This window comes from Mya arenaria, chromosome 14 (genome assembly GCF_026914265.1).
Source record: "Mya arenaria isolate MELC-2E11 chromosome 14, ASM2691426v1".
Lineage (NCBI taxonomy): Eukaryota > Metazoa > Mollusca > Bivalvia > Myida > Myidae > Mya > Mya arenaria.
This window is the reverse complement of record NC_069135.1, coordinates 56,529,756-56,556,569: the sequence shown is the minus strand read 5'-3', so window position 1 is coordinate 56,556,569 and position 26,814 is coordinate 56,529,756. Positions and strand designations below refer to the sequence as shown.

At 34.0% G+C, this 26,814-nt stretch overlaps 1 protein-coding gene across 1 annotated transcript; it reads left to right on the top strand.

The window, feature by feature from the left end:
- Window positions 1-4,971: 4,971 nt before the first annotated feature.
- LOC128216663 (zinc finger protein 277-like) lies at window positions 4,972-26,446 on the top strand. The gene is made up of 12 exons (XM_052923283.1): window positions 4,972-5,006; window positions 5,180-5,411; window positions 6,292-6,377; window positions 7,525-7,604; window positions 8,138-8,229; window positions 9,086-9,150; window positions 9,409-9,454; window positions 10,328-10,460; window positions 12,310-12,389; window positions 13,080-13,269; window positions 14,611-14,735; window positions 22,953-26,446. The coding sequence occupies exons 1-12, from the start codon at window positions 4,985-4,987 to the stop codon at window positions 23,116-23,118; spliced, it is 1,317 nt and encodes a 438-aa protein (XP_052779243.1). The 5' UTR covers window positions 4,972-4,984; the 3' UTR covers window positions 23,119-26,446.
- The last annotated feature ends 368 nt before the right edge of the window (window positions 26,447-26,814 follow it).

The window sequence follows — 26,814 nt, the reverse complement described above, 5'->3', positions numbered from 1 at the left end:
TTTCCTTCTGTTATTGCCACACACAAACCTTACATAGCCTCTCCAATATGCACCTGGTTTAGATTTGCAAAGCGGTATTGAAAGACTAGGGTTTTAATATCAGAGAAAAAAAATGTACCCTTAGCTCAATTGCTCCGGTGTACGAGAATGGAACAAAATTGATGCTTGTAAAAAGGAATAAACGTAGGACATATCAATAGCGTCACTTCCAAATGTTGAAACTTAAAAATCCCATGTTTTCAGTAGCAAAGTTTTTGGTATTTAAGCTTGGTAATTTGATCACATTTTTTTTTACAAAATGCCTAAGTAACAATTTTTGTAGTTACAATTTCTGTAGGTGCGGCATTTTTGCTTCTCTGTTTGATGTCCAATCATTGATCACATGATACAACACCATTATCTAATTGGACCATTTACTCTGCATTTTTCAATTAGATGAGCTCGCCTTTATGATTTTAGCGATGTAAAAATTCAGAATCAGAAAAAATGCAGCTTAGGCATTTTGAAGTGAGGCCATCGATATGTTATCTAAAGATTCGAATTGTATTATAAAATATGATATTCAGGATCATTTGACATAAAGGGACTAATTATATTTTATAACTATGTTCCGTTTAAGTATATATATTGATATATATATATATATATAACACTCCGACACTATTGATCATTGTTAGAACTCATGCTATATTAATCAGATTATTCCACAGAATATAAACTGAAAACTGAGGATGCAAATAAAATAGTACCCAACACATATTTATATAAAACTTTATACTTCATATTGAAGAAGACCAATGCAGACATAAATGTAAAATCACTGGTCATTTAAGCGGGCACACAGAATCTCACAGACTGATAGTCACACTCAGAAAAACAATAGACTGAATATCACGGAAACATTTCACTCTCTGACATAAAATTAGAATGTCTGAATGTCACTGAATGAATAAAAGGATACAGAAACATTAAGTAGGCAGACAGAGAGTCAAAGAACAAAAAGAGATAAAGGGGACTGATGGAATATCATAGAACAATCATTACTCTCAGACATTTGAGAATAATGTCTCATAATAAAAGACACTTGATGACATCAATATGGAATGTCATTGAACAAAGCCCCCTTAGACATAAAAGTAGACTAGCCGAATTAAAATCTCTCCAAGCAGGACAGATTGACACAGAACAAAAGCCAACATCATACATTAAAGTAAAAGGCCAGAATGTCACTAAACCACAGGCACTCTCTGACATTACAGTGGAATGTCAAAGTGTCACAAAACCAAAGGCACTGTCGGACATTATGGTGGAATGTCAAAATGTCACAAAACCACAGGCACTCTATGACATTACAGTGGAAGGTCAGAGTGTCACTAAATCACAGGCACTCTCTGACATTAGAGTGGAATGCCAAAATGTCACCAAACCACAGGCACTCTATGACATTACAGTGGAATGTCAAAGTGTCACAAAACCACAGGCACTCTCTGACATTAGAGTGGAATATCGAAATGTCACTAAACCACAGGCACTCTCTGACATTACAGTGGAATGTCAAAATGTCACTAAACCACAGGCACTCTATGACATTAGAGTGGAATGTCAAAATGTCACTAAACCACAGGCACTCTATGACATTAGAATGGAATGTCAAAATGTCACTAAACCACAGGCACTCTCTGACATTAGAGTGAAAGGTCAAAATGACACTAAACCACAGGCACTCCATGACATTAGAGTGGAATGTCAAAATGTCACTAAACCACAGGCACTCTCTGACATTAGAGTGGAAGGTCAAAATGACACTAAATCACAGGCACTCTATGACATTAGAGTGGAATGTCAAAATGTCACTAAATCACAGGCACTCTCTGACATTATAGTGGAATGTCAAAATGTCACAGAACGAATATCACTCTCATACTCAGAAGGTCACAGAACTAAACTCCAGCTTGTACATTAAAGAAGGTCAGAAGGTCACAGAACTAAACCCCAGCTTATACATTACAGAAGGTCACATATCTAAACCCCAGCTTATACATTACAGAATGTCACATAACTAAACTCCAGCTGATTCATTAAAGAAGGTCAGTAGGTCACATAACTAAACTCCAGATCATACATTAAACAAGGTCAAAGAACGAAACTCCAGCTTATACATTAAAGAGGGTCACAGAACTAAACTCACACCTATGCATTAAATAAGGTCAAAAGATCACAGAACGATACTCACTTTAATGCATTAAAGAAGGTCACAGAACGAAACTCACTCTTATACATTAAAGAAGGTCACAGAACTACACTCACGCATATGCATTAAAGAAGGTCAAAAGATCACAGAACGATACTCACTTTAATGCATTAAAGAAGGTCAAAGAACGAAACTCACTCTTATACATTAAAGAAGGTCACAGAACTACACTCACGCATATGCATTAAAGAAGGTCAAAAGGTCACAGAACGAAACTCACTCTAATGCATTAAAGAAGGTCACAGAACAAAACTCACTCTTATACATTAAAGAAGGTCACAGAACTAAACTGACTTTTATGTATAAAAGAAGGTCAGGGGGTCACAGAACGAAACTCACTTTTACCCATTAAAGAAGGTCAGAAGGTCACAGAACGAAACTCACTTTTATACATAAAAGAAGGTCAGGAGGTCACAGAGCTATTCTCACTCATATTCATTGAAGATGGTCAGAAGGTCACACAACTATTCTCACTCTCATACATTTAAGAAGGTCTGGAGCTCACGGAACTATTCTCACTCTCATACATTTAAGAAGGTCAGGAGGTCACGGAACTATTTTCACTCTCGTACATTAAAGAAGGTCTGGAGCTCACGGAACTATTCTCACTCTCATACATTTAAGAAGGTCAGGAGGTCACGGAACTATTTTCACTCTCGTACATTAAAGAAGGTCAGAAGGTCACAGAACTATTCTCACTCTCAAACATTTAAGAAGGTCAGGAGGTCATAGAACTATTCTCACTCTCATACATTAAAGAAGGTCAGGAAGTCACGGAACTATTCTCACTCTCATACATTTAAATAGGTCAGGAGGTCACAGAACTAAACTAACTCTCATACATTAAAGAAGGTCAGAAGGTCATAGAATTAAACTAACTCACATACATTAAAGAAGTCAGAAGGTCACAGAACAAAACTAACTCACATACATTAAAGAAGGTCAGAAGGTCACAGAACAAAACTCACTCACATACATTAAAGAAGTGCACAGAACGAAACTCCGTCTTATGTACTGAAGTAAAAGGTTAGAATGTTACTTAACAAAGAGCGCTCTAAGACATTAAAGTGGAAAATCACTCCTAAACATTAAAGTAAAAGGTCAAAATGCAACTAACAAAAGTCAAAATGAGGCATAAAAGGAGACAGGCAGAGTGCCTTTAAATAGACACAAACATGTCACATAACAAAGGCCATTGAACAGAAAACCCGAGGCATAAAAGGAGACAGGCAGAATGCCTTTAAATAGACAAAATTAATGTCACATGACGAAATACATTGAACAAACATTAAAGTAGCCTGTTAGAATGTCACAAACGGAAATTACACTAAAACATTTAAGTAGACATTCAGAATATCATAGAACAAAGTCACTCTTTGACATTAGAAGTAGACATTCAGAATATCACTGATCGAAAGTCACTCTGTGGCATAGAAGTAGACAGTCAGAATTAATATCACAGAACGAAATTCACCCTTTGACATATTATAAAAAGTAGACTGTCAGATATTCACAGAACGAAAGTCACTCTTTGGCATATAATTAGACAGTCAGATATTCACAGATCGAAAGTCACTCCTTTACATAGAATGTCTAATTCTAAGTCAGAAAATCACAGATCGAAAGTCACTTTTTTAGATAGAATTAGACAGTCAGATATTCACAGATCGAAAGTCACTCTTTGAGATGGAATTAGAGAGTCAGATATTCACAGATCGAAAGTCACTCTTTGAGATAGAATTAGAGAGTCAGATATTCACAGATCGAAAGTCACTCTTTGAGATAGAATTAGACGGTCAGATATTCACAGATCGAAAGTCACTCTTTGAGATAGAATTAGAGAGTCAGATATTCACAGATCGAAAGTCACTCTTTGAGAAAGAATTAGACAGTCAGATATTCACAGATCGAAAGTCACTCCTTGACCTAGAATTAGACAGTCAGAAAATCACCGATAGAAAGTCCTTTTTTTAGATAGAATTAGACAGTCAGATATTCACAGATCGAAAGTCACTCCTTGACATAAAATTAGACAGTCAGAATATCACAGAACGAAATTCACTCTTTGAGATAAAATTAGACAGCCAGATATTCACAGATCGAAAGTCACTCTTTGACATATGTAGAAGACAATCGGACACCACAGAACGAAAGTCAGGCTCTTTAGCATAAAATTAGACAGTCAGTTTATCACAGATCGAATGTCAGGCTCATTGACATATGGGTTTACAGTCAGAATATCACAAAACGAAAGTCACTCTTTGACATAGAAGTAGACAGTCAGAATATCACAGAACGAAAGTCATATTCCTTCATTAATATAGACAGACAGTAGGCCTCGAAACGGCGGTCTTACTAAAGAAAACACCATTTAAGCCACAATTAATGCTACGCAGAAAGGGAATCACGGAATAATTAAAGTAAACAAGCAGCGTGGTACAGCATGAGTCACACTCAATACATTACGAAAGCGGACCCAGGGGTTGGGGGTGCACTCGGCACATTTTAGCTAGCATTTGAGAACATGGAGACAGACAGAATGCCGCAGAATGAATTCATTTTCAGACATTCAAGTAAACGGACTTATAAAGGTCACATAAGATATAGTATGCCACTCTCAGACTTTGAAGTAGACCGAATGTCACAGCAAATATCCGCGGCTGAATTTAAGTTACTCTGCCTGAAAACGTTGATAATCACTAGTATGGATATATTTTTACCGTGCCAATAAAGATGGCAGCCTCCATGGAAAACGGTAATTATTTCGGATATTTTTTGTTCCTAAGTTTATTAAGAAACATTTAACCGCCAATTCCTTTTTTTATTTCATCGACCAAATATTAAAACAATATTTTGGGTAGCATGTCAAATTCTGTGAGTTTCACTATTTCCGGTGTCGCTTAGAAATTTTAATAATTTCATCTTCAGAAAAGAGGTATACGGATAACTGTACGGTTTTGGAGCCCCTCCTTTTACCAGATAATCCAGAACTGTTATACGGAAAAAAAGATGGTCGTGTGTCCCCGGAAAACCTTATGCCATGTCCCATTTGTGAGGCAAAAATATGCACAGCCGAAAACAGAGAAGAGTTTCTAACACATCTGGTAAAGGATCACAAACTAGTCATTGCTGATGTGAACTTGATCGCCAATCTAAAAAGGTATGTACTTGTCAATTAACTAGATTCTGGCAACCTCTTTAATAGCCCTTCCACAGCCTTTATCTGTGTCAATTTACTATTAATAACATATTATGTATAAAAAATGACTTGTCAAAATATGCAGAAGTCGAAATTAGCACAAGCCCGCAAGCCCTACCAGTAGGCGAGTAGTTCTCGGACACTTTTAGAGGTTTTATTGTTAAAGTATCCTTATTTTAAAAGATATATGATATTCAAATGTTAATAACATACTTCAGCTCTTCTTCTGTTGAAATATTGCAGAATCAAGTGAATTTAAACAACTTAAGTCTATTCTCATAGGCTCCAAATGTGGTGCTCAAAAGGGGTTAAATTTTAGTTTGACAGAAGTAGTTCTCGGACACTCCCTTAAATGATCAACAAAAGCGGGAAATATGCGCTGAAGTGATTTTTTTTATTTAAAATATTTGAAAGTGGAATTTTCAAACCAGTAGGTAATAGATATCTTATTATTTTCCATTAAAAACTAATCTAATTGTACATATATACATATAACATGAAGCTCATAAAAATGAAATAAATGGTATCTTTTTTTAGCACATGTGTAATGTAAATGCTTGACTTAACATGAATATTTTCGTAAATGCAGATGGTCGTCTGCGTCAAAAAAGAAAGTATACCGAACTAATAGTTTAACCTAACTGTTGCCCTTGTTTTAAGTTGTGTTTTTTTGCACATGCGCACTACAATTGTGATTCCCAGTGGAGGTAAGATGTGATTTTGTAAACAACTGGAAACTTTTGGAATTTAACGTCTTATAATCCTTTCCTAATGAAAAGATTTGGTACCTGCTGAAACTTTTCAAACACCTGATTGATTTAAATGCATGTTTTCATTTCAGTTACTGTCTTTACTGGAAGGAAAGATTCAAACAGCAGCCTGTGGCAGATTTCTGCTCTATTGTAAGAACGTCAACAACAAAAGAAGGTAACCATTAGAGTCTGCCAATGGGATAGCAGGACAGATTTTGTAAATCGTTTAGAAGATTGCCAAATTATCAATTGTGTAACGAAATCAGCTTATCACTAAGTAACGTTAAAACAACGGCCAACTTATCATTTAGTAACAAAAACAACCGCCAACTTATCATTTAGTTACGAAAACGACTTTTCATTAAGTAACTAAAACAACTTATCACTAAGTAATGAAAAACAACTGCCAACTTATCATTAAGTAACGTAAACAACTGCCAACTTATCATTTAGTTATGATAACGTCTTATCATTAAGTAACGAAAACTGCTGCCATCTTACTTAAGTCATTTTTTTTGGTGACCTTATCGTTTAGAAGACCCAAAGTAAACACTGTTATTTTCCACTTATAAGGGAATGGTGACAGGGTCCTTTGATGGGGAAAAGTAGTGTTGTTTTGGCAAAATTGGTAAAAAAACAAACATGATTAATGTAATGTTGAACTTGTTTTCAAACCATTGATTCAACAAACCTAACAATATATTCATAAAAGGCACGATATTGCTACATTTGCTAAGTGTTTGAAGGTCAAGGCTCCTCTTAAAGAAGAAAAAAGAAATTAAAGGAAACTTTTTCACCCCGGTTGGGTAAAAAATATTTACTTTTTCATGAGGGTCGACCCCAAAAAAGGCTGAAAAATAATGGAAATCCACACCATTACTTAGACCATATACTGCTTAGGTATGAACATATGATATTTTAAGGTACAATGTAAGACTGTAATAGTTTAATTACTAGTAGTTTGTTTACAATTTCTGCTTTATTCTTAATGAAATTTTGAACTTTAAGGCAACAATTTGTAATTGTATGTTTGGTGTTTCCAAACTGACTCAAAAATACCTGCAACCCAATTTTTCAAGTCAATCCTTTTGTCATATTTTTTTTACATTTTTTGTACTTCTAATGACACCACTTACCCCATTTTACCCCTTCCCCCTCCATCAAATACAAAAACAAAACAAACCCCACAACAATTAAAAATCAACAACAAGAAAATCAACAACTTAAAAAAGAGAGAAGCAAACAACCTCTTGGGTAATGGGAAACCAAACAAACTATTTTATAATTGTAGCCTTATATCTGTTCATGAAATTTTACAACAGGAGAGCTGGGTTACTACTTATTGAGTGACGTTCACCCTGAGGACAAGGAACTCCGGGAATTCCTGCAGAAACGAAAATTGGTAAAAAATATTAGCTTCTTTTCTTGCTCCTTCGTTATAAGATTTAATTGACTGTTTATATTTTTAGCAAGGGCTTAAAAAAACACTTACTTGATCCTACCTATGAAATAGGTGCTGATCCTACCATTTTTATAGTCAGTTGAATTTTTTTTTATATATTTTCTATTTTTGTGTGTTTTGATATGCACTTTAAAACCTTTAAAGCTTTATTGCTTTTAACACAATTTTCCAATGAAAATAATAATGTTCTTACATTAACATAATAAAAAATAATAATTAAGGAGCCTACATACCCTACCCGTTTTTTTAAAAGGATTTAACCCTAACCAAACCATTTTTGATTTTTTTTTTTGCCTTATCTGTTGTTTTTTCAGACAAAAGGCGAAGTATGATTATATTTAGCCAAGGTCTTCTTTTTGGTGTTGATGTGTATAATTGGCAGTGAAATTGGAAAGAAACAAAAAACATTTTGGCCTAGGTAATATTTTATTAATGTATTGTAAGATGTTGTTTCTGCATTTGTTTATTGACAGGAGGTCGTGTTAGCTGCTCAGCAACGAGAGCGTGACAATGAAACCTTCTGTCGGGGCTGCTTGTTCTGTCGGGAACAATTCAAGGGGAATAGGTTTGTAGGCATCAGTGGGTTTTTTTATAATTTTCACAGCCTGTGCCTTGTTAATTGGGAAAAATGTAGACTTTAGGAAAAATACACAATCAGGCTAAAATAGCTAATAAAATAGCAAATATGTTTTCATTTTTTTATGCATATATTATGCTGTGAACAAAAAGTATTTTCAAGATTTTGTTTATTTTTCAAGAAATTCATTGCTTATTTATTGCATCTGTATTCATCAAATTGGGAAAAAAATATACATTTGGGGCAAAAATGGACATTTTTTGCAAGGGGAAACAGCTTTTAGAAGGCAGTAAATTGTACCAAAAAAATTCACTTGGCATGGCTCATGTTTCGTAGTAGTAATTGGGTTGCCTCTTCGTGGACATGTGTTAATAAAGATTATAGTCAGTCACAGTTGTAAAGTGTTATGTTTTCTTTATTTTGCTTCATATTTGTGTGAATTGAACACTAGACAATTATAAGTCAAAATGAACATGTAAGTTAAGGAAATAAAGAATATCAACTTGTTGCCATTTACAATGATTCTACAGATTTAAGATTTTACATGTAGATGAATACAGTAATCTCTGCAATTTTTGCAGGTTGAAAATCAAATACAAAAACATAGATTTTATTAATTCGAAAATTATTCTGGAATTTCCCTATCATCGGCAAGTCACCAGCAATATTCAATTTATCTCACGTTTTGCAAGAAACTTAATCCGACTTTTACAATTCAAACGTATGGCTAAAATATTAAAAGCCTCCATGCTGTTTTGTCATTTACAGTTGTATTTTTTTTATCAGATATATAATTGGTAATTCTTCAAAAAAATATTTCAACATGTTACAATTATTATTTCAGGTCAGATCTGTTTAACCACATGGCCGAGGACCATTCATTCAACGTTGGGCAGCCAGATAATCTAGGTAACCGTTGCCTTGAGTCCAAACTGTGACAATAACTCAAGATATTAAATTTTTGAAGCCACTAATGTGACTGAAAACAACAACCCCAATGAGTGTGGTTTTTGCTCGAAGGCGATCTTCAACTTGTCTAAATATTCACTTTACATTTGAACGATTTTATTAAGATTAATTATGAGAACCTTATTTGGATGTCAAGTCCTGTTTAAAGCATTATCACAATGTTTAAGTTGATTAATACAAGGTGTCTTTCTTTTTCAGTCTTTACCAATGAATTTCTGGACATTCTTGAAGAAAAACTTAACAGGTATGACACAATTTTGACGCATTAGTCAGATAACCAGTATACATTTTAGTACTTTTGCATTGAAAATGATTTCATGTTTCAGTTAATTTTCTCAAAGAAAGTTAGTCTATGAAACATCATAATGATTATTCTACCATTATGGTAAACAAATAATGATTTTAAAAGTTTAGGAGACTACAAAATGATAGTTCAAATCATTTTGTAAACAAAAAAACAAACTGTTTACTTATTTTGGAAATCATACTCTCCTTAAGCTGAATAGTAAGATAACAATGATATAAAATGCTAAACTTGGCAGTGGTCTAGAGGTTAAGTTGTATGCCTCTCTCACCCAAGAGGGTCTGGGTTTGATCCACACCACGCATTTTTTTCTTGGCATCTGTTAAAGAGCAGTAGTACTAGGATTTTAGCTAAGGAAGATGGAAGGGTGCTACACCCTGTCAGTTTTGGAGGCATCCTTCTGCCCTCATGGAGAACAGCATGGGTACCCTTTTGCCCTCACGGAATTAAATATTTAAATATTCCTCTTGTTTTGATTAATACTTGAAATATGATTATATATGCATACATACCAACTTTTACATACTTGGCTGCTGAACCTTAATATTACTTTATTAATTGAATAAACACAGTCCATGACAATTTCTGTGAAGTTTATTATGTTCAAGTTTTTAACAACCGGATACAGTATGCCCATAGCACTCTGTCCTTTTTATAGCCTGGATAAAAGCCTTCCTATTTTTCCCAGAATACATGAACTGACCTTGACCATGTGTATTTTCATCTGTTTTAAACACATATACATCCCCCTTTAACTCACAAATATATCATTTTGTGCATGTTTTTTGTAGAATTTATATCAACTACTTTCAGCCTACAGTGTTTATACTGTGAGAAGGTTTTCCGGGACAAGACGGTACTCAAGGAACATATGAGAAAGAAACAACATCGGAAAATCAACCCCAGAAACACCCTCTATGACAAGTTCTATGTTATAAACTATCTGGTATGTTCAAGTGTTTATAGAAACATCATCACAAAATTAAGCCATGAGACAGCTTTTTTGTGATATTTAATACAGGTTTTATGTGATATTTAATACAGGTTTAATGTGATATTTAAAACAGGTTTTATGTGATATTTAATACAGGTTTAATGTGATATTTAAAACAGGTTTTATGTGATATTTAAAACAGGTTTTATGTGATATTTAATACAGGTTTCATGTGATATATAATACAGGTTTTATGTGATATTTAATACAGGTTTTATGAGTTATTTTTAATACATTTTTTTGTGATATTTAATACAGATTGTGACGTAATTTTAAGCTGGTTTTATGTAATTTTTCAGTCTGTTTTAAAAACATTTTTAAGTCCAGTTTTATGTGAATTTAAAGTCTGGTTATATGTTATTTTAAAGTCCGTTTTTATGTAATTTTAAGTCCGGATTTATGTGATTTTAATCCGGTTTTATGTGATTTTAAGTCTGGATTTATGTGATTTTAATCCGGTTTTATGTGATTTTAAGTCCGGATTTATGTGATATTTAAGTCAGGTTTTATGCGATTTCTAAACAATCTAGTATGTTTTACATGTTGAAAATCACTCTTAAAAATATGCATAGACAAGCTGTTTCACAACAAATGTTTTTCATATGTTAGTAACACCAAAAAAAATATCCTCTAAGCAAGTATAGTAAGTTAAAGATGTGTGAATTTGTAGCAATTCCTGGTCTATAAAATTTCTTTTGATACTTACCCTAAAGGTTGAATTCACAGAAGCCCAATGTAAAAAAGTGGATAACTTATCCACAGGTAATCTTTTGTGTTATTATACCCCCGACAAACAAAGTTTGAAGGGGGTATATTGGAGTCACCCTGTGGTCAGTCGGTTTGTTGGTCAGTTGGTCGGTCGGTTTGTCGGTCAGTTTACCTTGTCCGGAGCATAACTTAAAAACTACTGGATGGAATTGGATACAATGTTAGAGCATAATGAGAGGAATTGCAGTGTACAATAACCATAACTCTATACTTGCTTATTACTGAGTTATTGCCCTTTGTTACTTTTTTTTGTTCAGAGTATAACTTGAAAAGTACTGGATGGAATTCATTGGAACTTCATACAGTCGTAAAGCACAATCAGTACACGAGATATACACGTCGTTCAACAACTTACATTTACACCTTAACTTCCATTCCTTAAATAAACTGCCTTTCAGCAATTGCGAATATTTTCCGATGAACGCAACATCATTGGATATGTTTGGATCACAAATCATCGCACAACAGTATACAATCATTGTCAATTGAAAATTCTTCTTATTGTTTAATTGTGTCAGCTGGTCTTGAACATCTTAAATCAAAATGTTAGGAAGTTTTAATTTATGATATGTTAAATGTATATTTGTCATTGGCGTTTCGATTTTACTTTCAAATGTGATTAGAAGTAAAAAATTTTCCTGTGTTATGGTGAAGTTATAAGATAACGTGTTTCCTGTTACAGTTGGGTCTTCTACTTACAGAATGGGTGAGAAAGAATGACTGTAAGGTTTTCTGAAATGAAATGAAGTATTTTCCTAACACTTTTGGAAAGAAATAAAGACTATTGTAAAAATTAGTAATGAATTGCATGTTTGATGTCATTATCAGGGATATAAACACAGTTGGGCTGGTCAAAGTATGTGTAGAGTCCTTCCACACACATAAACCAGCCCAACTTTCCGCCCCGAAAATGACATCAATTCCACATTTCATTCCTTAAGTATGCTCAATATGATATATCCAAAGAAAAGTAATAAATACACTGTGCAATTTAGTGGTTGTGTTAAGTTTGAACAATGAATTTCTATTTCAGGAGCTTGGAAAGAATTGGGAAAATATTCACAAGGAAAGGGACATAACTGAGTGTGACTTTGAAGACACAGAATCTGAAGAGTAAGTTGGTTACCGCCCTTGAATAAGATTGTTTCTGTTTGTATCAGGGATAATGATAATCTATATTCATCGAAAACTAAACAGAAGCCATCTTCCTTCAGTACGACTGATAAACCTGGTTTAAAAGGCTGTTACTATTAAAAGCGCCTATTTCAGTGGATTAGGATGCAGGGAATAAACTGATCGCCAAGTCATTTGCCAGTAGGTGTTGTTTTTTTAAAGGGACTGTACACCAGATTGGCACCAAAAAAAGTTTTTTTTGTAACTAATCTCGGGACAATTATTTATTAAAATGTTTAACTCTTTGATATCATAATTGTAAAAAAAAACCAAAATGTTAAAAAAAATTGAATCAAAGACCGGGTTTGAAGCAGTGTCGCCAAAATTGCAGTTCAGTGTTGTGTACATTTGTTTTCCTCTAGCAGTACTGATAAGCTCCCCCTACATGTCATAACTATTTATAACCTTTTGCTTTGAATGGTGGACATGGCCAGGCAGTTTGCCTGTACTGCTAGTTCTCCTCTAGCAGCGCTGATCAGCTCTGCCTACATGTCGTTGCTATTTTTACATTGTATGGTGGACATGGGCGGAAACAGACTGCCAAGCAGTTTGCCTGTTCTACCAGTTCTCCTCAAGCATGTACTTATAAGCTCCACCTACATGTATGTTACAAATTTTAACCTTTTACAGTGAGTGGGCAGGGTGGGAGGAAACAGACGGCCAAGCAGTGTGCCTGTACTGCCAGTTCTCCTCAAGCAGCACTGATAAGCTCCGCCTACACATGCAAGAACTCCATGACTTTGACCTACATGAACTGAAGCTGAGACTCAATCTGACTTACTACCAGCAAGTGAAATTGGTGAACTACATAAGACGGCAGGTGAGATGTGTTTGATACAAGTGTGTCAAGTTTGAAGTCATCAGGGTAACAGATTCTTGTGAAAGCAGTCGCATTATATTTGGATTACGTTATATTTTTAGTTACGTTATGTAATATAATATATAATGTAATAATCATACTTTTTTGATAAAACCTCTTGTACTTTTCTTTAAATTTGACTTTCAGGGCTTTTTCTAAAGGACCCACGGGTCCAACTATCGGACCCATTCCCAAAGCAAAATATAAGATATTTTTTCCCAATCTTCAGAAAAAAATCCCAATAACAAAATAAATAAATATTTTTCCCACCTCAGATAAATAGATCCATTAATTTAACCATGCTAGAAATTCTTATCTTGCCCACGGGTGAAGATAAAATGCCCGTATGGAACTTCTTTTAATGGTCACCACATTGTAATTACTTCCCTTGTTGAAGACTGTCGTCTGTAGCTTCTGTTTGAATCGCATCATAGAAACCTTGTCTTGTGGCAATGTTTAGAATGCTAGTTAATTATTTCTCGCTTCAAATGTCACCAGTTTTTACGCACCTTTCAAGAAATAATGCTTCACTCTTCTTAGAACTATTTAAAGACAGATCAGAAAATTTACATACTCTGAATCACTGCACGAATATCCATGAAACACACGAATTATCGCATATCCATATGCAATTATTTTCACTAAGCACAAAAGAGTTCCAGCAAAAAAATACGTTTACTTAAGTTTGTTTGACTGAGGTGGGAGAAAAAGCATCTACCATAGCCGCTTGTGTAAGATAGGTTCATCCCAACCTTCGCGCAGGGTGTTTTGCGGAAACTCTGTAAACCTCATTTCCGCAAAACACCCTACACTCTGGTCAGAATGAACCTATCTTACACTCTCGGACATGGACGATACTTATAATATATATATATTATCTGTCATGTTGAATTGCAATACATATTTAAACCCCAAGGATTGACATTTTTGGGGTCTTTTAAGGGGAATATAAACTAATATTAAATCATTTCCTAAATTGCAGGAGACTAGACAGCTTTTTTTTTAACTATAAAATTTCCCAACTTCGGCATTGTCACAATGCAAAGTTTCCCTAAATATTTAGGGTCTTTTTCCCAAAATGGGCAGAAAAAGCCATGACTTTGAATATTTTAGGAGATACAAAGGCTTAGGTTAAGAATGAAAATTGGAATCGAACAATTAATATTTGAGGCAATATAGATTCACTTATTCAGTGGGAGATCAGATATTTTCAGCGAAGGTCAGGATGTATTCACATAGCAGATATCTTGCAGGTCAATTTACTTACATACCAGATGTATTTACATGGCATATATTTTGCAGGTCCATCTAGGTGTGTGTATAGGCTGTGGGGAGAAGTTTGGTGAGCGGTCAGTCCTTCTTGACCACATGCACCACAGTGGACATTCCAGCAGTGTACCGGACACTTCCGAGTGGGACCAGCCTCAGTAAGTAGTGGTACTCAGTAGTGGGTACTCTGTAGTGAAAGAGAGCATTTAGAACGGGGTAACATTACTAATAATCAGTAATGAATATTCTTCATAATACTCGATAGTGGGTGCATTGTAGGCTTTTTAATATAACTCAGTATTACTTGTAGGTGGGTTATTTTAGTACAAATCAGTAGTGAATGCTTTAAAAATTACTCTCTAGCATATACTCAAAGTATTCTTAATACTTGATAGTGGGTAGTCTTAATGTCACTCTGTTCTGAGTACTCTATAATATTACTCAGTTGTTGGTAGTCTGTAGTATACTGTAGTTTAGTATAGAGTACTCAGTTGTAAAATTGGTATTCTGAATGTCACTCTGTATTGAGTACTCTTATCATTACTCTGTTGTTGGTAGTCTGTAGTGTGCTGAAGTACAGTATAGAGTACTCAGTTGAATCATGAGTACTCATTGCTTTAACTGATAGTGCTCAATAGATATATTCGTACTTAGTATTGGGACTTGATAGAACTTAAATAATTTAGGATTTTGTGATAATTGATTCATCTGAAATTTTGTTGATTTTTCGCTAATATATTCAATAATACGCAAGTGATTTGAACATCTGTGATATATGCATGAACAATTCATTTGTGGTCTATTTGACTAAATTTTTAAATTGAGTTCTGAACTATAATTAACCTGTTCTTTCAGGCATCAATAAATTGATTCAGATAGATTTTTATGTGAGATAAAAAAAGTTTTGTTATAGTAATAAGGTGAAGTTAGCGTTAACGTAGTTGCAAATTAGTTAAATTACTGTGTCTCTTATCTACGAATGTTGTAAAACATCGAACCACCCGCCATGCTGCAATTAGTGATCATCGTCGAGTCATTATGCCTGCTCATTGGACAATGTATTACATGACATATCTGGCTGACACATTTGATTTACTTTGTTTGTTATTGTGTTTAAAAAACAGCCATTTGTATTGATTTTTCATGATGCATTTGACTGCCTTTGAAAGGCTGTTTCACATCAGGGAAAAGTGTCAATTTTTACCATAAAAATCACAGTATGTTCCCATTATTTTTTAAACAATATTTGTGTGAATGAAAAAAAGCGAAGTATTTCTTGAAAAACAAACAAGATCTTTACAAGACACGCTCTAATACAGTAAATCTATTTATAAGAACCTAAAAACATGTATTTTCGACGTTTCCTCAAAGAACAACCGAGCTAAAAAGTACAATTAAGGACTAATTTAATTGTCCACTTGTAAAAAGAATATTAAAAAATAAAATAAAAGAAATGAAAACAAATTTTTATTGTATATTAATGTGTAGTACCTTTTAAGCTTTATGCTAAATAATACCTTAATGCCATTCCGTAATAACGACCATGGCATTCTTACTTAAAGCTGCACTCTCACAGATTAAACGTTTTGACAACTTTTTTATTTTTTGCCTTGAAACGAGCAAATTTTTACATAAATATCTGCAAACCAGTGATAAAAGACTGCTGACAAAAGATCAGATAGTAGCTTAAAATATTTCCGTCCCAAAATTGATGTTTTATGCATTTTTCTTAAGCCGTAATTAGTAACGGTTTAAGCCATACAACACTAAATTTGGAATAGAAATATGAAGATCTGTGATCTGATCTTTTGTCAGCAGTCTTTTATCATTGGTTAGCAGATATTTACGAAAAAAATTCTAATTCCAAGACAAAAAATAAAAACAATAGGAAAAACGGTATATCTGTGAGAGTGCAGCTTTAAAGTGTAATAAAATGAAGAAGAAAACAAATCCTACCTGTCCGTACATGTTTCTGGACAAGATTTAATCCTAACCACACTAGCTATTTATTCTTTTGCCTAAGAAGACCCCCCCTCCCTTGGCCCTGTAAATAATGGAGCCTGGCTAGGCACAGCCTTTTGACTCCATTATTAAGGAGACCAAAAGTAACCACTCACTTACTTAAACATTAATCGGGTTTTTAGTATCAAATTTTATTGTAATTAGATTGCTAAGTTACATTACACTGGTAAGAAATAAAATGCTAAGAACAATGGGATAAAAAATATTTAAATATTATGTTTAAAATGCAGGGAAATTTAACTTTTTTTTGTTTCACCCTCAAAAAATATGTTTCATGAAAAATGGCAAATGCAGTTGTGATTCTTATATAGTAAATATATTTTCTGGATCAATCATAATATGAATCACTATAAAGCATTTCATTAAAATTTGTTTATCATTAATACTGCTTCAGATTTTATAATTACGGTAACTTCATTAATTCGTTAAAATAATTACATATACCTGTAGCCGTTTTTTGATTTGCAATGCTTTGCACACGTATTAAATTTATGAGGACATACAGGCTGGACAATAAGTTATGAAATTTATATTCTATCGCTATTTATTTCCTTAGGTATATTTTTAAACATGTTTTAATGTTAAAATTCAATGCTTTGCACTCACAAATATTTTTATAGGGAAAATGAATTAAGGGCATGAGTCTTTGACTGCGCGTTGATAACATAAAGTTGTATGGTCCGATATTCGATCATTATATCTATTGAGTGCGTTTTATGTGTTAATTGCATAATAAGTACCGTAAAATGACCTAGCGTAACTTTTGATTTCTTTATATCTTTTGTATGTGATTAAATGTCCTTAGTTTGATTATCGTCTGGATCGTGTATGTGATTGTGTGAATAAAAGTTTTATTGAAAATACAGACATTCGATCAAATCAAATAATAAACTGTCTATCGTACCTTTGTAAAATATAATTAGAGTTATCAAATGTCAATCACAGTAAAGCTGTCTTTTATTCATTCACAAAATTGATGAAATTACACATAAATCATCAGTTGTGATGGTATCTTTGAAAATTTTATAAAAGATATTAACGTTATGAAATTTAATGTATATTTTATGATTTTTGCAAGTCATTGAAGTTTTATATATTGCATTTAATGAATGGTAAAAACTTGATGGACAATGTTTTTTTTTTTCTTGTACTGCGTTTGAGAGGGTTTTCTGTTTTTTTCTACACAATATATCAGGTATATGGACCGGTAACAAATAGAGTGGTTGTAACCATTCAATAACTGCTGTGCAGATGAATAACAAAGCTTTTCACTTTACTACACACTGTTTATTGAACAATTTCCGAAGACAATATTACAAAACAGTTAATTTGTAATTGGAAACATACACCAATGCTAAAGTGCTCATGTTCAACCTCAATAAATTTGGCTATGGTTGTTTTAACTATGACATAAATGATTAATTATGAAAATATCATTGACAAAATTATATGAAGCAAAAAGTTAGTGACTAATAAATATAGTAAATTATAGCGGAATAGCCTAGTTTATTGTCAGTGTGAAATACCTGAAATTATTTCCTAAGCATAAAGACCATTTTTTAAGATGTTGTTTTGAAACTTGGTACACATGTTGACCGTATGGATATGTGAAGCAAGTCCCATAACTCTGGCTGAAATAGCTGTGGAGTTGTGTCCCCTGGTCATAGAAGTGTGGGCATCACATAACTCTTGCTGAAATAGTTGTGCAGTTCTGCCCCCTGATCAAAGAAGTGTTGGCATCCCATAAAAATCTGGTTGAAATAGTTGTAGAGTCGTGCTCCCTGATCATATAAGTGTGGGCAACTCATAACTCAGGCTAAAAGAGTTGTGGAGTTATGCCCCCTGATCATATAAGTGTGTACATCCCATAACTCTGGCTGAAATAGTTGTGGAGTTATGCCCCCTGATCATATAAGTGTGTACATCCCATAACTCTGGCTGAAATAGTTGTGGAGTTGTGCCCCCTGATCATAGAAGTGTGATTCCCATAACTCTGGCTGAAATGGGTGTAGAGTTGTGCCCCCTGATCATAGAAGTGTGGGCATCCCATAACTATGGCTGAAATAGTTGTGGGGTTGTGCACCCTGGTTAAGAAGTGTGGGCATCCAATAACTCTGGCTGAAACAGTTGTGGAATTGTGCCCCCTGATCATAGAAGTGTTGGTATCATATTTATTACCATAAGATTTGATGGAAATAGCATACCTAAATCCAATCTGATCCTATGCATGGATAGGCAGGGATATAATATGCTAGTGAAATGGCGGATTTCTTCATATCTGATGGCTCCATTGACCAACAAATAAAAAAATGATAACAAAAATAATGATTTAGAAATATAAATCTTTCTTTTTACATTGATTAAAAAATAGAACTGGTTGCTTTTTAGTGCTACTTTATTTATTGTTATATTTGAAACTCCAGTTCTCTTCAATTCTTAAGCTAGAAAAGCTCTCAAAGGGCCTATTAAAAGCCAATTTTGCTTCTGTGACCTCCAAAAGGGGGAGGCTAATGTGCCACCCCCTCAAACCCCTCGCCAAATTGGTTCAGCCCTTCAGCTGCCAGTTCAGTCACATTCCTTATAGGATTAAAATGTAAATCAAGTGCTATTCAGACAAAAGCACTGTGAAGCAAACGCTACTCTACTGTTTGTCCGTTGTTTGTTTCGTCAGAAAAGGGACATAACTCAACAATTGTTAAAATCATAGTTCCCGGACTTGCTATGCAAGTGTTTATTGTCTTTGGCAACATGACTGTTGACCAAGTCACATTGGAATGTTTTGAACTGTTTTTGAGTTATTGCATAGGTTAAGGATTTTTAAATAAGACGCCAAAGTGCTGTCGACAACTACAAAGCTATGACACACCTCGACTTTTCTTCCTCAAAGAACAGCCAAGCTAAAAATATAATAAAAAAACAGTACAATTATGGACCAATGTGAAAAAAATGTTTTCCTTTAGTGTGTCTGTAATTTGACTCAGGAAGATCAGCTTTTGTCTGACTCCTTGGCAGCAGTTTTGTTCAACTGACAATTTCTCGTCTACATATTTCAAAGAATCACTTCAACACAGACATCATACACACTCAAAGCATGTTTTGTAAAATGCCGGTCATGTTATTTTAATGGCTGTTTTAACTTTCTTTCAAATCATTTTCAAAAGACGTTTTGCTTCCGTGAAATCAGATCAGCAGATTATGTAACCTTTTAATTTTGTAGGCGTCAGTTACTTTGATTGTTTGTTTTTTTGCAAACATGGAAATGAGGTCTTACAGAATGTTTTCAACAGGAAATTGGCTTTTTATCTTTTACAATCATTTTTTTCTGACCCGAGTGGAAAAAGAAACAAATTGTTTTCTTTAGTAAACATCACTGTCAATGATTGAAAGATTTAACGCCTTGCTTTTCATCAATAAGCCATAAAAAGATCAAGCTAGAAATAGCCAACAGTTAAATGAAGCAGAAAAATTCAATTTTACTATCTGAAACCTGTAATTTGGGTGATAATTTTGGAAATTGGGAGTATACCTAGTCATTATGTAATCTATGGGCTCGATGCACATCAGAAAATGTTGAATTTCAGCTTTGCTTTACATCAGTAACTACTGTACTTTTTCTTTTTTGGCTGTCGTGTAAAATGGCTCTGCTGATTTATGGTACTATTTCTTCAGTCAATGTGTTGTCTGGAAACAATGGCAGGCACCTTCTTGCATTTGATCAACCGTTTCGTCATTAGGAAGTGTCACACTTTTATTTCCGATGGTTGTTAAGTTTTAACAACAGATTGTAAATTCTTCAAACTTCAAACTTGGTGTAGACATTGGTCACTGTCAATAAATGACCAATATTGATCTATGGGTCAGTAGGTCAAAGGTCAAGGTCATGAGGATCTTTACTAAATAAAAGATGGGTTATTGGAGAGGTGATTCATCTGATTTGCTAATTTCTTATGAGTCCACAGATTAAATTATACACCAGTCAATTGCAGCCACGCCCCCCCCCCCCACCATCAGGTCAGGGGGGGTAACGAGGGGAAATGGCATGTGTTCTTACCTTCATGGTGGCCCTGCAGTGCCGAATGAGTGTGTTGGTTTTGATTTCACGCCGAAAATAGCAGGGAATGGGCCTTACCTAGGATGTCCAGGGGATGTGGGGGCATTGGCGGGGATTTTACCAGCAGGGTGTCCCAGCAGGGCAGGGATTTTACCCGTGATTTGCTGGACCAAGAGTGAGAGTCCTCGCTATTCCCCGGACCTGGGGAGCTATGGTTACAATTGACTGGTGCATTAGACTTTTGAGTTAACAAGCCCCAATTTTTACACCAATACACTGCATTAAAACTGTCAACAAGCCATGAACTTGAGTAGCCCTAGAAAGTACTCTACCAGTGCAGGCTTGTACTTATTTCAACCACTGATTCTAAAGCTCCTGATTTTCCAAAACCATTGGCAAAAGATAGGATTGACAAAGTAAGGACTGGTTTTCAAAAGAGGTTGATCAAAGTGAAATGTAGTTTCACAAAATGTGAATGATAGCTGTATAAAATATTTTGTTACATAGAATACTTTGAGAGAAGTGTATCTGAGTGCAGGCTTGTCAAAAGTTAAGAAGATATTTGAGACTTGATCAGTGACAAAGAAGTTGACTTAGTTCATCTCTTTATGTTTACACTTTTATTGCACTGACTTCGATGATCGAATATCCTTTCAACTGCCTTTCGATGGTCTCACTTCCAAATGTTGAAGCTACAAAATTCTATGTTTTCAGTAGCAATGTTTTTAGTATTTAATCTTGGTAATTTCATTACAATTGTAAAAAATGCCGAGGTAACAATTTTTGTACCAACAGTAGTTACAATTTCTGTAGATTCAGCAAATTTTGCTTCTCTGTTAGATGTTCAATCATTGCTCGACATTCTGATCACATTATACAACACCATTTTCTAATTGAACTATTTACACAGCATTTTGCAACTAGATGCAACTCACCGTTATGATTTTAGTGATGTAAAAAATCCCGAAACAGAAAAACTGCAGCTTCGGCATTTTTAAGTCAATTTATAATCTTGTGGACAGAATATCTTCAGAATACCTCTGATTGTACAAAAACAACGTTTGTAATTGGTCAAATGTTTTAAATGCGTTTGAATATATGGGCCAGGGTACTGAATGTATGTGGCAGAAACTGTTTGCTTGGGGACTTGGGGTTACTCCCTCAAGAAAATTTAACAATTTGTAGTCAGAAATGGTGCATTATGAGCATATTTTATTACTTTTTTCTTCCATATTGATATAAAAAGTAGACATGGACAATTTAAGAAGGGACGCGTGCCGGTTGCAACCCCTCTTAATTCATTAGTGTGGTCCGTGGATGAAATAATTTACTTGATTGAAGCCGCCACTGTTCAAAAAGCCAAGTTTTTAACACATTCCATTGTCTTCTTTAGATACTTTTTTCAGCATTTTAGTTTGGGTTATCCAAAAGAAATTTTGCAAATAACATGTGTTAATAAAAACAATCGAATTTCTGAAAATTGTAGTCTGTCTATGTATAAAAAAATATTTACTCATTGCAAGGATAATTTTGAGGACTTCACAAACCATTCACTGACCAAATGTTTCATACACCTATGAACTGCAATATTTAAACATTCAATCCTTAAATGTGTGCTCTAGCACTACCATCCATTCTAGGACTGACACACTTCGAAACTGGACTGGTTTTTGAGTTGTAAAAATGCTTGTTATTTTTAGTATATAGCATAATTATTATGTAAAATACACATGCATAGCAGAAAAGTTCAGAACTGCAAATAAACACATTTTTTCTTGGCTGTTACAACATAGCATCTCGTTTATGGAAGCCATTTTAACTGTTTCATTTGATGAGGGACTTCCTCATGGCTATAAATAGCAACCAATCAAAATACAAAAAATCTATTATTGTCCTGAAATGATATTTCCAACATGTATTGCTTTTGGCTGATTATTTGTATGTCCATTATTTTTGTGTGTCCATCTGTCTCTCATAAATCAATTCATACTACCCTCTCTGAAACTGGCCAATTGTTGGCTTCTCATTTTTTAGGACAAAGTCTTGGTGTTGTTGTGGACATTGTGCGAAAGCTTCATCCTTGACCATAACTCAAAATTGTTAAGGAAGGTCAACTGAAACTTGGTACAAATGTTACAGGATACAATATTTATAGTTACAGCAAGGCCTATTACTCGGGCTTAAAAAATTTGTTCAGTTTTGGCTCTTATCCGACTGAAAAACAACAGATTAGCATTAGCGTTCACTCTGCATGTTTTTCGTATCTTTTAGTGTTTGAATGATTCACTCCTACTATTTTCAGATACTTTTTCCCAACCTACGAGAATGACAATCTACTTTGTCAACTGGAGGATGATGAAGCCTGTGGTAGCCATGGAAATGAAACTGTGATTGCAGAAGACACGCCTACCCTGAGTTCAGTTTTAGCTGAGGAGGGACTGAGACAAGAAATTCTTAGGAATTATTGAGATTTGTTTTTGTGACTAGGATACAGTGGTTACCACGGCAACTAAACCGTAGTTGCAGAAGACACCCTTTCTTCTTTCGTGTTTCCTTAGTGACTGGTTGAAGTGTTTCAATGGTAAACTTACTAAAAAGTTTACAAAACTGGTTTTGTAGTAATAGACATGTATGTTGGTTACACAGTAAGCCACATTGGTAACTTAATAGCTACAGCTAAAACCGCTGCCATTTTGAATTCTATGATGTATGAAGAGGATTTAAGAAAATATTTCATTTATAAATTTAGGATTATCGCCAGGGATTCTATAAATAGATTGTTGCCATGGAAATTGCTTTCCATGCAAAGTTATAAAAGCATGTGATTGCTATAACAAGGTGCTTTTCCATGATTTGGACCAAGGTTTCGCCAAAATTTGTGCAATCCAAAAAAACTCACAATTTGTTAACAAGTCGAGCTGAAATGCACCGTACGCATATTCCCCTTGTAAATGATCACAGAAGAATCAACTTCAAAAATCATGTGGTACATTAAACAATATCACCTGACATGCCTACAAATGACGAGTGTCATGACTCGATTTGTTTTCATGATTTTCAAAGACAAAATTTGTTAAAGTGAAATAAAATCATCTCCAGTTTGCTATTTATTATATGTATAAATGATAGAAAAGCCATTTAGACCTGTTCTTTCAAGAGGGAGGATTATATGCATGTAGCTCTGAGACCATAAGGCATCTGTGAAAATGTTCAAATAATTGAAGAAAAAAAATAATATGATAAATTTAAAGAAATTGGAAAGATGCTACACCAAATATATGCATGAAAATGAAATAGTCTAAATAGTTAGTGCATACCAATAATTTTAGGAAAATTAGAGAGTATTTAGGATTATTGTTGTCCGAAATAATTTCAACATTCAACATTTGCACTAAGATGCTTAATGAATTCCTTTGAGACCATTCCCTGATAGTTGCTTGCACTTATCAATGAAAAAAAACTGTTTTATGTTCACTTTTGAACTCGTCAACTTTTAATTAATTTTTAGCTTGACTGTTTTTCAAAGAATATTGTGTTAAGGTATTGTCATGGCCTTGATGTCATTGTTCGTGCCAGCACCATTGCTGTGCAGTTTGACACGTGAAATTGTAAATGATCATTTTTATCAAATATAACGTGAATAGCGATGTAGTCAAAGTTGATAAATTCAAATCAATAAATCTAATGGAAAAAAGTTTTTAAACCTTTCTTGTCCTTTAAACATGGCCTACCGATATTTCTCAAAAACTGTTAAAGATATTGAAATGAAACTTGGTACACATGTTGCAATAGGGCCTAAAAAAAAAATACATTTGGTTCGAGTTACCCGACCCTACCTACGGAATAGGCGCCGACCCTACCGTTTTTATATTTTATTTTTTTGCTTTTTTTTTTTGCTTTTCAATAGGAAGTTTAAAACCTTAAATGCTTATATAGAAGATAACTTTAACACCATTCTCCAATGATGAAAATGACATTCTTATATAAAGCCTAATAAAAAATAAAAAAAATAAAAATAAAAAAAGCCTACCTACCCTACCTATTTTTGAAAAGGATGTAACCCTAGCCAAACAATTTTTTTTTTAGGCCTAGGAAATACACATATGTATAGCAAGGCCCATAACTCCAATTAGAATAATTGTAGAGTTATTTGCCTTTTTTGGCTGAAAAACAACATACAAGCATTTGCGTCGCTCTGAAGTTTTCTTGTTAATCATTGTATGGGGGCATACACCAGTTCTACTGATAGCTTTGTAAATTGTAACCATGGCAAAGAAGAAGGATACTGCATGGTGTCTGAACATATTTTCTTCTGAATGGATACCAAGTTACAGAAAGTGCGATGTTTGTCGCTGTAATTTTGAGAGACTGACATTCTTTCTACTGTGATATAATTTGTTATGATAGTAAAATATTTATGTGCTGTATCTTAGATGACTTTTTGTATTACATGAATAATTAAAGTATAATTTGTTGTGACATTATTCTGTTTAATTTATTCATTTTTTGTGAACAATAAATATTTATGTAAGAGTTTCAGTTAGAAGTGTTAGTCACTATAGTGCAATGTTTATGTAAGCAAGGTTATTTAAGCTGCCCTCTCACAGATTAACCATTTTAACAACTTTTTTATTTTTAGCTCACCAGAGCTTAGGTGAGCGTTTTAGGGCCATCATGGCCCTCTTGTTTGTCTTGGAATGAGCCAGTTTCTGCGTAAATATCTTCAAACCAGTGATATAAGACTGCTGACAAAAGATCAGATCACAAATTTTCATATTTCCATTTGAAAATAGATATTTTATGGCTAAAAGTTTTACTAACGCTTTAAGAAAAATGCATAAAACGTCGATTTTTGAACTTGAATATGAAAATCTGCCATCTGATATTTTGTCAGCAGTCTTGTTTCACTGGTTTCCATGCATTTTCGCATAAATTGGCTAGGTCCAAGAAAATAAGAAGTTGTCAAAATATTCAATCTGTGAGAGTGCAGCTTTAATAGTTCATATTTGTGTCTGTCTGAGTCTGAATTCCACTCAGACTCAGGACATTAGTACAAATGGGTGCTGAGGTTTGACGGTTGTTGAAATATACTAAACGAAAAAATGTTCCGTTCTTTTTACTTAAAAGTAACTTAATTGTGCACCTGTATCTTAGTTAAGCATCTTAAATATCATATTTCTTATTTTGACACTTAAATGAAAATACCCAAGTCATGTATGTAACAATGGGACACTTTTTACCGAGATTTCATTGCAAAATACCCGAGTCGAGATCTAAATTCAGATACATTGAATCTCACAATATTCTTTCCCCGTTTGATGTACATAATGCAAGTATTGTTATATCAGATTTCGGGCCTTTTTGTTGAAGTGAGTCGAAGCGTTAATTCATTACTTTGTATTAAACATCTTTCTTCGCCCGTTGTATTGCGTTTGAAAGTAATTACGGGGAACAGGCCTCGTATAGACACTAGAAGTTATATGTTTGTTCAGCTAGCTATTTTCATCGGGTAACATTTGATAGCCGTATTTTTATTTCAAAAGATAGCCTGCTATGTAATTACGGAATACTGTAATTTACGCCTAATTGATTTTTAGACATTTTTCGTTTAATTCAGATACATTTCTAAATGCTTTAAATCATTGTCATTTGTGAGTTTGTTTTGTATTATATATTTAAAGGGTGTGGAATATATTTACACACCTTAATATGAATGCTTAAATCAACAATGTTGAAAATAAAATGAAAAATTTGAAGGCGTATGCATCACGCAAAAACATCAACTTACACAATATTCTGTTCAAAATATTTACTTCAAACATTATATAAGTGCAGATGTGTACAATGATAAATAAATATTAACTAAATTTTTCTTTAGTTTATTTCTGTATTTAAAGCTGCACTCTCACATATTGACAGTTTTTACAAATTTGGTCTTGGAATGAACCAATTTGTGTGTAAATGTGGTGAACCCAGACTGCTGACAAAAGATCAGATCGCATTTTTCGTATTAACAAGAATAATGTTTTATGCCGAGAAGCTAGTTGTTAGCATTGGTATTCGTAAATATTAAAAAAAATGATAATTTGTTACCCATATTATAACACTGGTTTCTAGTTATTTACGCCAAAATTGGTTCATTCCAAAAAAAAATTTTTAAATGT

Coding starts and splice junctions, on each gene's coding strand:
- LOC128216663 (XM_052923283.1), top strand. CDS start 4,985: ATGGCAGCCTCCATGGAAAACG. Junction 5,007..5,179: donor GGCAGCCTCCATGGAAAACG/GTAATTATTTCG, acceptor TTTCATCTTCAG/AAAAGAGGTATACGGATAAC. Junction 5,412..6,291: donor TTGATCGCCAATCTAAAAAG/GTATGTACTTGT, acceptor TTTTCATTTCAG/TTACTGTCTTTACTGGAAGG.